We start from the raw sequence: 13524 nt of genomic DNA, 5'->3' as shown, positions 1-13524 counted from the left end.
CAGGAGAATTTCCTAGGAAGCTGCAAGGGCTTTGACCTGCCAGGTACTTGAAGAGCTTAGGAAAGGAAGGGTCTGATACTTTGGGAATGTGTGTTTGGAAAACAAACCTCAGCTTCCCCAGGACTCCATCCAGGGCATCCCCTCCTGGCTGTGCTGAGGAGCTGCTGTGGATCCCTGCAGGTTCCAGGGTTTTCTCTCCTGGGCTTGTGTTTGTGCAGCCAAACTGGAGGGCTGGGGAGGTGAGGAGCAGGAATGATGTGCCCAGGATTTGGGTGTTGCCAGGGATGGTTCTGGGCTTTGTGCTCAGCCCCTGGCAGCAGCACTGAGCCTAAACCTGAGCTGAGATCTGCAGCCACAGCCAGGCAAGTGCTGCTGCTCTCCAGTGTCTGAATAACTCCAAAAGAATCCTTAGAAATGTTATAATAAGCTTTGAAATAGTAGAATTAGAGAATGATCAGGGTTGGAAGGGACCTTTAACATCAAGTCCAGCTTGATGGTTCCCCACTGGAACCATTAAACCACATCTCCCAGCTCCAGGTCCAGAGCACCTCCAGGGATGGGGGCTCCACCACCTCCCTGAGCAGCCTAACCCCAAAAACAGTGAAAAAAATTTCTAGTATCTGACCCTAATCTCCTGCCTCAGCTTAAGGCTGTTTGCACTTGTCCTCTTGCTGTTGTGGGAAGTGTCAGATAAATCAAACTCTCCAACATTATTTTTTTGGTATTGGAAAGTAGACATTGCTTCAGTCACAGCACTGGCATAGCTCCACCTGGATGTGAAAACAAAGGGGTTTTCCCCAGTTCAGTACTGCATACAAAGGAAGAAAAATAGAATAAAATAAAGGTGGCATTTGAGGGCTTGAGGATGTGTGTGCTGGGATGTTGGGAGTGGTGGTGGGGATGGAGATATTCCATGTATGCTGGAGGAGCAGCTCAAGGGAAGAGGCTGAACCAGGAGAAGGGATGGGTCCAGAGGAAAGGCTGGATGCTGGTCCCAAGGAAGGGCTGAGTCATGGTCTAGAGGAAAGGCTGGATGTTGGTCCCAAGGAAAGGCTGGATGCTGATCCCAGGGAAAGGCTGGATGGTGAGCCCAAGCAAAGGTTGGGTCCTGATCCCAAGGATGGGCTGGATGCTGATCCAGAGGAAAGGCTGGATGCTGATCCAGAGAAAAGGCTGGATGCTGATCCCAAGGAAGGGATGGATGCTGATCCCAGGGAAAGGCTGGATACTGATCCAGAGGAAAGGCTGGATGTTGGTCCCAAGGAAAGGCTGGATGTTGATCCCAAGGAAAGGCTGGATGCTGATCCAGAGGAAAGGCTGCATACTGATCCAGAGGAAAGCTTGGATGCTGATCCAGAGGAAAACTTGGATGCTGATCCAGCACAGCCTCCCCACGTTGGGAGGGCGAGTGGTGCTGGGCTGTGGCAAAGAACGCCGGGCAAGCATCGCATTCAACACGTGTGGGATTGCTCTGTGAGGGAGCTGAGCCTGCTGCCATCTGCTCCACAGAGCCAATTTAACAAGAGGGGTGGGAAGAATGAAGTACAGATGCTAATGGGCTGTGTAAACTGCAGGGCTAGTCCTCCTAAATATTTAGACTGTTTTCCTGAAGTTGTGTGTGGGGCTGATTTTCTCTCCCATGAAGTTCCCTCAATTTTATTTGAGGTTGGCACTTAGCTCTGATTTTCTGCTTAAAGTTAGGGCACTTTTAAGTCAGTGAAATTAGCTTAAATATTTTTTTTTATTATTTCCTGGGGTGGAATTGTGCCCAGGAATTCTTGAGCAGGGAGCAGATATCCCGAGCAGGGACTGGATCCAGGCAGGGGCTGAGCAGTTCGTGTGTAGCCTCAGGGTTGGATTCTCAATCCTTACTCGATTTTTACTGTTGGTTTACTCATTATTTGTGCTCAGTTTGAGTAAGAAATCCCTGCTTCCCCCTCTCTGCCATGCACAGTGCTTTTAATTAAAACAACAGAATATACCAGAGCATTTTAAAGAAATCAGTTAATTCAAAATAGGTTAAAAGCCAAGCCAAATAAATTCCCGCTGTCATTGTGACTCTTACATAACCATGGATGATGTTCTCTGGCATTATTTTGCAAGTTCATAAACGGGCTACATGTGAAAAGGGTGGAAGAAGGGTCAGCTTTGTGCTAGGGACAGAAAGCTCCATTCTCAGGGGCTGACAGTCGATTTCCTCCACATTCCTTTTGATGTCTGCACACTAAACGCTGCATGGACAGAAAAATTCAATTCATTTAAAACATTTTGCATCAAAATGACATGCTTTAATGTATCTCCTTCTGATGTTTAAGTTATCTTTTCATCTCCTGAGGGAGGAAAAAAAAAAGCCAATGTGTTTGTAGTTAAAGTACCCAAGCAGAACTTTAAACAAAGGTCTTGATGAAGAGGAAGTCTCCAAGTACAGGCAGCTTTTAAAAGTAGATACCTTTCTTTTTTTCTCCTCTGCCCCCCCCTTCTTGGATCTCTGAGCCTTGTAAGCCAAGAAGATTTATTGCTGCCCTTCCAAATGCTTCTTCAGAATGAAGAGTTCACATTTTTGAAATTCCTCAAGCCCTCAGCAGGGAGAGGGATAAGGGGAAGTGATGATGGTGAGCACACCAAAGGATTTTCCAGGCTGGTTTTGCCAGTCCTAGCTGCCTGTAGCTGTGCTGGGAGGGAATCAGTTGAACCTGCATCAAAAGAACTCCTGGAGCTGTGGACTCCAGGAGTTGTCAGGGAGATGAATTTGGATGAAATGTAGAGTTTTTGGTGATTGCAGTTGTTATTGCTGATAATACAACCCAGGGTGTTTGGGAATTCCTGTCCTTTGCCAGATGCAGTGTCACTGATAGGAGTGGGATCCATTCCCTCAGTGAAATCCCAAAATAGCCCCCATTTATTGCTCTTACAGCTCTTACTGTTGTTAAGAGAGCTAAGGAGTATTTTAGGGATTTTGTGCATTTTCTGGTGGGGGTGGCCCCACTGTCCCCAAGGAGAAAGCTGCCCTTGGAAGTGAGAAATCTGGCAAGAGAAGCTTAAGTGATCAGGCAAACTTTTTAGGAGTGCTGTTGGTGTAACCCCAAATCTTTCCAGTCTTATTTTTCAGTCTGGAAGCAGAATATAACAAATTGTTGAGTGTTTTTCCTTCTGTCTGTGAACAGGGATGGCAGCATGACTGTCACTGTCCCCCTGGGAACTGAGCTTCCCACAGGAGCACAGAGCTCTCACTTCCATCTTCTGATACATCTTTTTTATCTTTTTTTTTGGCTATTAATGAGATTGATCTGCTTGTCTCAAATGTGGTCTCACTTGTCTCTTTTCACATATTAAATTTATCTAAATTTGGCTCCCAGCCTCTCATGTTTTAGTTGGAAACAAATACTTTTAGAAGTAGTTATACTGGGTTAAATGTTTAGCAAAAGAGGGGTTAAAGTTTGCACGTGGAACTATTTTTAGCACATTGTGTCAGTTTGGTAAATAAACAGATGTTTGGAAAAAAAAGCCCTGTTCTTCTTTGCCTTCCAAATCAGCCTCTCCATGCAGATCCCACATGGAGACACGATTCCCTTTGGTGCTGCTCTGACCCCATTTCCTCACCCATCCACCTTTGGGAGCTGCTCTGCTGTGACATTTATGACAGAAAAGCCTCTCACACATCATTTCTGGTTTCTCTTGCAGAGGATATTCAACTCCTTCGTGTACACGGAGAAAATATCGAATGGAGAAAGCGAAGTTCAACAGGTGAGTCCCAAAATTCCCACCTCCACTGGCACAGTGAGCTCAGGGAATTCTTCCTGCCTGGATTTGTGGCTCCTTTCAAACCTCAGTGGAATAGAACACAAAAGGGGATGGGCTGCCTGTGCTGATGATGCTTTTGAGAATTTTGCATTTCCATCTGCTTGGTTTGGGGCTGCCCTTTGGGAACAAAAGAACCCTCATGAAGTGGCTCCCATTAATTGTCAGGCTTTCCTGTTGGAACTGTCTCTTTTTCAATTTCAAATTCAAAGTAAACCCATTCATATTATTATGATGTGGAAATGGTGTTTTGTGGAAATCACAGGTGTGGTTGAGAGGTTCTTGTAATTTTGTGGAGTTTTACAGGAACACATTTTAACATTTAACTCTTCAATTTAACATTGAGATAACACATGGGCAGTTTGCATTTTAATACATGTGTGTAGATTTTTAAAATTCATTTTGGATCAGATCAAGTAGGTCATGTTTTATTCTGTCAGAAATTAAATACCAGTTATGTTTGTGGTGAAGGTTTTGGTTGAAGAAATGGAACAAAGAACCAGCTTTTCTTCCCAATTTAATCAAGAATCTTCAGGAGTAACCTGACCTTGCTAGACCCCTATCAAACCAGTTCTAATGTTCAGAAGCTCCTCAGAGTGGGGCTTTCCCTGGGGAAGGGGGAGCTGCTGCTCAGCCCCATTGTGGTTCCCAGAGCAGGTCAGTGCATGGCATGGTTTGTGTGGATTCAGAGTGCTCATGGAATTCAGAAACAATTACACTGCAAGTTGTGCTTCCTGGAAAGGGTGACATTTCCAGTCTTCTTTTTTTTTTTTTTTTTTTTACTGAGGAAGAAGTCAAAGCAGAGCTGGTTCAAATGGGATTGTAAGGAACTTTTTGGTTGGAAAAGACTTTTAAGACTATTGAGTCCAGCAGTGCCAAGGCCACCTGGTGTCCCCAAGTGCCACATCCACAGGGCTTTTAAATCCCTCCAGGGATGGGAACTCCTGGGCAGCTGTGCCAGGGCTGGAAAACCCAAATAATCCAATCTAAACCTCCCTTGGCAGAGCTTGGGGCTGTTCCCTCTCCTCCTGTTCCTGTTCCCAGATCCCAAATCCCCCCGGTGTCCCCTCCTGGCAGGGACTTGTGCAGAGCCAGAAATTCCCCCTGAGCCTCCTTTTCTCCAGGCTGAGCCTCCCCAGCCCCCTCAGGGATTCTCCAGCCCCTTCCCAGCTCCCTCAGGGATTCTCCAGCCCCTTCCCAGCTCCCTCAGGGATTCTCCAGCCCCTTCCAGCTCCCTCAGGGATTCTCCAGCCCCTTCCCAGCTCCCTCAGGGATTCTCCAGCCCCTTCCCAGCTCCCTCATCCCCTCCTGGTGCTCCAAACCCTTCCCAGCCCTTTGGAGGTTTTGGCTCCCCTGTAGCCATGCCCAGGTGGGTGCTTACAAGCATGGGAATATAATTGTCACCTGATTTTTACAACTGAAATCCCAAAGCATCCCCACATCCCTCAGATGGGTTCTCTGGCTCTGTGCTGTGGAGGGCAGCATTTCCAGGAGTGTTTCTGGGTGGTCTGTGCTCCACAGAAGGGCCATGTGGGCTGGATCAGACATATCAGATGGCTTTTGAAAGGCAAAAGTGTTTTTGGGAAACCAAGAAACTGGATTAAAACTTCTTTGAAGTCGTGACTATGGATTCTCCACTGAGGAAAAGACAGTCCTTATTTCCAGGGCAGATGTCTGTGTTCATCCCAAGTGGATTTAAAGAGCTGTCCAAACACTGGAGGTGGGGTGATGGATTGGGAGCTGTCAGGGGGGCACACAGGGCTCTGTAAAGTGTAATTACTGTGGTTAAAAGCTCTACAGTGAAGTGGAAGGAAGAATAATTGAGCACTTCTGGTTCATTAATAACCAGATCTTTTAGCCCTAATGAATCCCCAGCAACAGAACCTGAATTTTATAAGAGTGGGACATTGAATGGGATCATCTTGAGCAAAGGCAAACAAATGTAAGCAAATGAAATCCCCTGCCAGAGAAATCTCATTTCTGCTTTGGTCATTCATTAACATTTTTGTAGCAACTGATATCCAAAGGCAATTAATGACAGTTTTATGTCAGGATTTTTTTTTTTTTATTTTGGCAGAGTGCTGAATTGTTGTGGGGGTGGTGGGTTTTTTATACCAAACCATGTAAATAATGACTCTCAGTTTATTGAAAAAGTGAAAGATTCCAGCTGTTGGCCTTCAGGCCTAACTGTTCAATACCTTTGGCTTTCTTTGTGCCACACAAGGAGCAGTTTTACCTCTCAGCACTGGACTGGTTACACTTTGAAGGTCTGCAGCTATAGAATTACTGTTGTACCTGACAGACAAAACCTTTTCTGCTTTGAATAGGTTATTAAAAATGGCATGGCAATGGCCAAAAATAACTTGGATTCCTTCCCTGAGAGTAATTTCAGTATCACAGAACTCTCATATGATGTGAGAATGCAGTGGTGTGAGTTAGTGGTGTAAATAAAGTGGGAGAGGAGGAGTTTTATGAGGGGAAAATCAACATTAGCTGAGTTCAAGGAAGTCAGTGTGTGTTCAGTGTCCTGCCAGACATCTGCTTTCTGTGATGTGGAGAGAGATCTCCACACAGGAGAGGGGGTGAAATGATCTCCAGCAGGAGTAGATTTACCAGCTTTGAGGAGAAAAGGCTTGAAAAGCTCAGACCATGCTGCTGGTGGGTTGGATTTTTAGTTTGGTTGGCTTTGGACTGGGCAGAGAGGTCTTTGGGGAGGAAGTAGATCTGAAATGTGCTGAAAAAATTACATTTAGCTGTGGAGCACATCATGTTCCCTGGCTGTGAAAAGTGGTGTGTTCACACACACTTTAATGAATTGTGAGCCTCACAATAAAAGGCAATTATTGTGTGTTTAATGTACTTCCAGAATGATTCAGGCATTGTGGCCCTCTCTCTAGGTTTTGCTGTGCATCCTGTTTAACATCTTCCTTGGAATAAATCTTGGGAAGCTTTGCCAGAGGTACTGGCCAGTAGAAAACCTCAAATGAGTGCTGGTTTCCGTGACAAAATGCACATTGGGAAGTGGTTTCCTGCATCCTGGTTGCAATAATGGAATATATTTTCAGTGGCATCCAGAGAAGCAGGAACTGGGACTTTCCACGAGGGAGAATGGACTTTAGTTGAAGGAGGGGAGCTTTAAATGGGATTTTAGGGAGAAATTCTTCCAGGTGAGGATGGGGAGGCCACAGAAGTCCTGGAAATGTCCAAGGCCAGGTTGGAGCACCATGGAAAGTGTCCCTGCCCATGGTGGGGTGGAACAAAATGATCCTTAAGGTCCCTCCCAACCCAAACCATTCCAGGATTCCATGAGTGGTTAGAATCCATTAGAACAGAGGTGTGGGATGAAGCTGGAGGTGATTCTGTGATCCCTCCTTGAGCCACACAGATGAAAAATAAACAGCATTAGAAGTTTCCTGGATGAGGAATCCGTGGATGCACAGTTGGGGTAGAGCAGCAGGATGAATGCCTGGTGGATGTTGGAGAGAGATGCTTTTTTCCAGATTTTTCTGGTTTATAGAGAGAATTTAAACCTCAGAATTCTAACTCAGCTCTTCCATGTGTAAGCAATCCTTTGCAAGGAACTTGACAGTGTTAAATCCCTGCCTGTGAGTCCGTCCTGGCATCCCTGCCTGTCAACTCCACTGATGCATATTTTATATACAGGCTTGGAAACATGAAAAATACCTTGGCTTTCAAGCTGCAGCCAGAAATAAAACCTCACCTTGGAGCTCTGCTTTCCCTCAGAGCTCCCTGCAAAGGGAAGACTTCAGAGCTGTGGAGCTTTGAGGGGGAAGAAGCTTTATAAAAAAAGCTCGAGGGAACGATGCAAATGAGGGAAATGTCTCTGGGAAAATTAGAGGAGCTCAGTGATGTTGTGATGAAAGGTTGTCAGTGGAGATGGTGACAATTGAAGTGCAGTACCCAGGGGTGCTGCAGTAATAGAAACAGGTGTTACAGTCCAACCTGTCTGCAAACCCAAGGGCTTTGGCTGCGTGTCAGCTGCCAGAGGAAATCCAGGGAAAGCAGAGCTAATGGCTGCATTGTTCCCAGAGAGCACTCACTGCTTATTGTGCTGTTTATTAAAATCGAGGGGAAAACACAGAAATCTGAGAACTGCCCAAGGAGGCTTCCCCTTGCTGTTGTTTTTGAGATGAGGCAAAAAGTGCTTTGTGTAGGATAATAATATTTTATGTCAATCCCAAGGTATCCAGATTCATTTCAGTCTCCATTAAAATGGGTGAATTGAAGCATTTCTGTGGGAGCAGGAAGTGTCTGTCACACTTGGTACCCACCCAGATATGGGACACCCCTGCCCCTTTTCTGTGCCTGACTGAGGGCACAATTTTCCATTTTGCCTTAAAAATGCTTCAACAGTTTTGTAAGCACGGTTTCATATTCAGGGTTCTGTCCTTTCATTATTTGTTATCTCTCTTTCTCTACTTTGGAGGTTTTGGAGCCAGTGTGGGTCTGGCATCCATCAGCATCCAGCAGCTCCTCAGCTCCAGGCAGGTTAAAAAAAGCAGGGTATGTGTTGGATAAAAACTTCAGGTTTTTATTTAGAAAGAGGAGAAGGTGATTTAAGCCTGCAGCTTTTACTGTGACAGCAGCTGAGTGCATCACCCTGAAAAGGGAATAAAGTTTGGGAGGGAGGTGAAGCCCAGCTATGGAATTAAAGTTTGTTTTGTTAGGCTTCATCTGGGTGATACTTCTCGATTTGATGAATTAGAATATTTAATTCTCAGTTAAATTGTCATGGTTTCTTATCACAGTTTATTCATTTGAAGAAATTTTCAACAGAAAATTATTTTTGGATCATCTTGCCCTTGGTGGCTTTATTGAGTTCGCTGGTTTTGAAGTGATTTGGATCATTGGGAGCTTTGTTATCAGAGGCAATATTTTTAGAGTTCTTTAGATCAGACAAAGTCAGTTCTTGCAGCCATGAGCAGGGAATGGTGTCTGGAGCTCTGGGAGGTTTCAGATCCCTCCTTGCTGACACGCACTTGACTCCTGCCCCGACCCAGGCGCTGGATCCCATTTCAGAAAAATAACGGGATGGCTTTGAGCCATCCAGAGGTTTTTCCATGGGAGACACAGATTGGGAACAAAGCATTTGCTTTTTGTCAGCTTCTGAAGTACAGGATCTTCTGAAAAACAGATTTGTCAGATCTTTAGTCTCAGCACAGCAGGGTGAAATTCAAAGGCTGTGGGGTGCTTTTATCGTTCAACCTAGAAGGTGAAAACTCATCAGCACCAAACCCTCAGCTAGAGCAGCATTCATTTATCAGAGAGCAGCTCTGATTCCAAACCAGAGGCCTTTTGTTCTGCAGCCCTGTGATGGTTTTGTGGCTGCTAATGATGCTCTGCAAACTTCAGCTCTCTCTCCTCTTCCTGATTCCAGGTAAAGAGAAATCCCAGATTCAGATATCTGGTTTACCTTGGCATTTCGTTTGCCCAGACTGAGAGGAGAACTTTGTACCCATCAAATCTAATTGCTTTGATTTAGGAAACTTGGCTTGTGTTTGTTTGAGACCCTCCAGGAGAATCCACTTTAAAAGAGCACATTTGAAGGGTACAGCCAGACAAAAAGAAAGTTTACTGGAAACCAGAGAAGGATCTCCCCAACAGCTTATTATCTTAACAACTGGGAGCAATTTAATAGTGCTGGATGTGGAACATGGAGGAGCCCATTAGCAGGCCTCTGGTGCCTGGGCAATAAATCATTCCACAGAACTAATTAGGTGTAATTCTGCAAGTCATTTGAGCAGGGTCCTATTAAACCTGTGCTCCTTGGAGACCTGTCATGGAGCTGCAGCATTCCCTGGGAGCAGGGGAGGCAGAGCAGTGCTGTTATCAGCTCCTTCCCCACAGAACCGAGTAAATCATGACAAAATGGGCTGTTGGTAAGAGTTAGCACAGACATTTGTTAGTGCAGGGGATCTGGGAAATCCAGGGCTGTTCCCCAGCACACAAAAGCAGCAGCACTGTTAAATCATCCCTGTAGGGTTTGGGGTGTGCAAGGAGCAGGAGTGCTGTGGGTTGAGGGGCTGATTTAGCTCTGGGGAAGTTTGCAGAAATGCAAAACAGTATTTCTGATTATTCAACACCTCTGTCTGTTGCTTAGAGATGATTCTTTCATTTGGGATGTGTGTGGCTGATTATTAAATATATAATTGGTTGGTGTGATAGGGATGCAGAATATGCAGAAGAAAAAAAAAAAATAAAAGCCAAATCCATTTCATCAATTCCTGCCTTTGATGAAAGACCAGGAGCGAAAGTCTCAGGAAATATTCCTTGTAAAACCTGCTGCCTCCTGGTAACTGTGTTTACTGTCCTGTTTGCTCCAGGAGCAGCCACAGATCTTTCCTTTGCCTTTTCCCTGGCACTCATTAGCCAGGCTCGTTGTGAGGTGCCTAATGAGGGGACACAAAGGAGCTCTGATGTGACAGCACAGTCAGTCCAGCCTGGGACATGTCCCAGCAGGCTCAGCCCTTCCCAAAGCCTGGAATCTGCCTGGCATGGAGAGGCAGAGCTGCCACCAGCCCTCAGGTCACACCAGCCTGCAAGTATTTGCTGGCAAAAAAATCATTAATTTTACTTCTATTTAATTTTTTCCCCAGAAGCATTTAAAAAAGAAGGGTTGAAGTACCCAATTTGCTATTTCCAAAGTGAGGCACCCTAATTATTTTTAATGGTCTGAGAATTGCATGGGAGGGGCCACAACCTGTTTGTTTTCACTTTGTGAAGGGAGCAAAACTGGCTCTAACAAATCAGAGTAACCTCTAAACCTTGTCCTGATTTATCAGGAGTCCCCTCTGACAACAAAAGGCTTCAGGAGGAATTTCACCGGTGTGACTTTTGTCATTATTTTCTTGCTGCTGTATTACATCATCAATTAGAGGTTTTACAGTTTGTATTGAAGGTATGGATTGTCAGTAGGGACAGTGAGCTTTAAATCAATGAGGAAAATTATTGCAGGTTTTTTTTTTTTTTTTTTTTTTTTTTTTTTTTTTTTTTTTTTTTTTGCTAGAGTTGGGATTATAAGCCTGAGAGACAGTATTTCTTGTTTGGATTCACGTATTTATTTTCAGGTATTTATTAATTCTTACTTACATTACAGTGAGTTCTACAGCACTTCTAGCTAGCAAGCTAAAAATGGTGATGGGTATTATTTTCTACAAGATCTTTTAAGGGCCAATCTGTCCAATTAAGAAATGCCACCTAAATTATTTTTACTTTTAACCTAATAACTAATCACCCATGACCTGCAATGCAGATTTTTCTGTCCAATTACAAAAACACCACCCAGACTCATGAAGAAGAAGGTGAAGAAGAAAGAAACCTCTGCCCTAAAACTTTCATCTTGCCCTCTGTATATTACTTATTCTAAAACCTCAAATTCTAAGTTTTCCACCGTGTGATATTACACATTTTTATTGAAACTACACACCATGATCCCAGTTCTGTCATTCAATTTTGGAAGCTTTCTCCACAGCCTCAGGTCAAATGCAGAGTTCTCCTGGGGGTCAGTGCCTGTCAGCACAGAAAGTCTAAAATTCCCAGTTTCCAGGGATCCAACAGAAAACCACCCAGGCACTGCTCAGCCTCCCAGGAAAGCAGCAGGGAATGCAGCAGTAAAACAACATCTGGCATGGCTTATTTTACCCAAATCTCCATGAAAGAAGTGCTGAAATATTTCTGCACAGATAGACCTGATGGAGAGGGTGCTGAGGAGCAGAGGAAGATTCATGGCTGTATTTGGGTTATTTGGGTTGCTGAGGTTGCTCCCATCAGCAGGAGATTTGCTGCTGGCTCTTTGCATTTCATTATTTGGGCTTTCCTGAGGTGTCCATGTATAGAACTTCAATAAATTGACTCATGGCCTGGTTTATTCTCCATCACATCCTTGGAGCCAGCACCTCAATGTCACATCCAGCTGTCAGTTCTCAGTGCAAGTTTATATAATGGAAATCACACTTTTCACACATTTTCACCCATTGGTGGATGGTAAATGTATTTTATTTTCTTGTATTTCCTTGCTGCAGCCAATATGAATTACTTGACTTCTTGCTTCAGCCACAAAAATAAAAACAATGAGCAAATCAGAAAACAGTTGTCTTTAACACAGGTTTTAATTGCTTGTTAAGGAATGGAGTAATACAGAGAAACTGAGTTGGTTTTAAAGTTCCTTTTGGTTTTTTTTTCAGTTGGCAAAGAAAATCCGTGAGAAGTTCAACCGCTACTTGGACGTTGTGAATCGGAACAAGCAGGTGGTGGAAGCTTCCTACACTGCTCACCTCACCTCCCCCCTGACTGCCATCCAGGACTGCTGCACCATCCCACCATCCATGATGGAGTGAGTAGGAAATTCTGGGATCTGGGAAGAAAAGGAGGGTTTCTTTGTGAAATAACCTGAGTTTTCTGCTCCTTTGGATAAAAACAGAGAAGGCACAGCTCCTTATCTTGTCCTCAGCTTCTTTTACATTTCTGCCACACCAGTATTTAATGATGGGCTTTAAAGAAGAGCTGGGAATCAGCTGGAAGCAATAAAAGGAAGAAAGTTTGTTCATAGTGTTCTATACAAAAAGAGTCTGTCTAGGTCCAAGGCACTGTTTTTGCACTGAGACACTGCTTGCCCTCAATAACTCTCCTCAGGCTGGTCATGGGACTTCTGTGTCCTTTGAAGTAGCCAAAATCACGAGTTGGTCAGTGCATCACATGCTAACAGCACTGTGTTCCAGTTTAATCAGGTTGACATGCTGCTGTTTGATAGCAGAGGTTTAAGGAAATCGAGTCCATTGCTTGGAAACTGGATTTGTTCATGTCCCATTTGGTTTGGTTTTAAATGCAGGAGTTTTGAGCAGTAAATCCAGGCACTTGGTTGTCTTTAATAATTTCTGTTACCATTTCTTGAATCTTTTCTGTTTTGCTGCATATTTGCAGAGATTTCTTTGGATTTTCTAACTGTAGGGATGTGTGATAGAAGCTCTGATTTTTCCAATAAAAGAGGAGTGATTTTCTTGCAATGCTGAACATATGAAACATTTACTTCCATGTGGGCTTGAAAAGAACAAGAGTAACTTTCTGTTTGTGCAATCCTTGATAACAGGCTGATTTTTATTGTTTATATCTCAGTCTGATTTAAAAACATTTGAGAGAGAGGAAGGTAATTTGGGTCATCAGGTGACTCCAAGGTCACAGATTTGGTATTCTCTGAGCAGTTCCTGCTGGACAAGGTGGAAAATTCTGGCACATCCAGGCTGTTGGCAGTGTGGACAAAAGGGTCAGGAATTCTTGGAGAATGAAAACTTTTCACAAAATCCATGCAGGAATCACCAGGCAGCAGGAACACCTTCCAAACCAGGGCTGAGGGGAAGGAGAAATGGGATTTAGCACCCCCTTGTCAGTGTGGCCTCATTTCTCATTAAAAAGAGAAATCTGCTTTTAGTCTGGAAATTCAGTGAATTCCTTTTCACTTTGTCCTCCCAAATTGCATAGCTTGGAAATCCTGTAAAATTTCTTTACCTGTGATGAACTTGCATAAGGATCATTGCCAGGATCATTTCAAACACAAACACTCTTTAAAGCAAAGCAGAGGGGTGAATTTGTTGTTTGCACAGCTCCTCATTCAGGCTGTACAATGAGATTCTCATTATTCAGTTACTTGGATCAATAATTAAGTGGTTCCCAGATCAGTTTATCAGCTGCAGGATGTTCTGGACCTTGGCA

At 44.1% G+C, this 13524-nt stretch overlaps 1 protein-coding gene across 2 annotated transcripts in view; it reads left to right on the top strand.

Annotated features, from left to right (window-relative positions):
• LOC117000104 (VWFA and cache domain-containing protein 1) overlaps positions 1-13524 on the top strand; it is an 88772-nt gene that overhangs the window by 24537 nt on the left and 50711 nt on the right. For both annotated transcript variants that reach the window (XM_033067486.1, XM_033067487.2), the window contains exons 2-3: positions 3682-3744; positions 12003-12151. In XM_033067486.1, the coding sequence (XP_032923377.1) occupies positions 3682-3744; positions 12003-12151 (212 nt within the window). The remainder of the gene's footprint in view (positions 1-3681; positions 3745-12002; positions 12152-13524) is intronic.

The sequence above is a fragment of the Catharus ustulatus genome, chromosome 9, assembly GCF_009819885.2.
Source record: "Catharus ustulatus isolate bCatUst1 chromosome 9, bCatUst1.pri.v2, whole genome shotgun sequence".
NCBI lineage: Eukaryota > Metazoa > Chordata > Aves > Passeriformes > Turdidae > Catharus > Catharus ustulatus.
The sequence above is the reverse complement of the archived record's forward strand: the minus strand, read 5'-3'. Positions and strand labels throughout refer to the sequence as shown.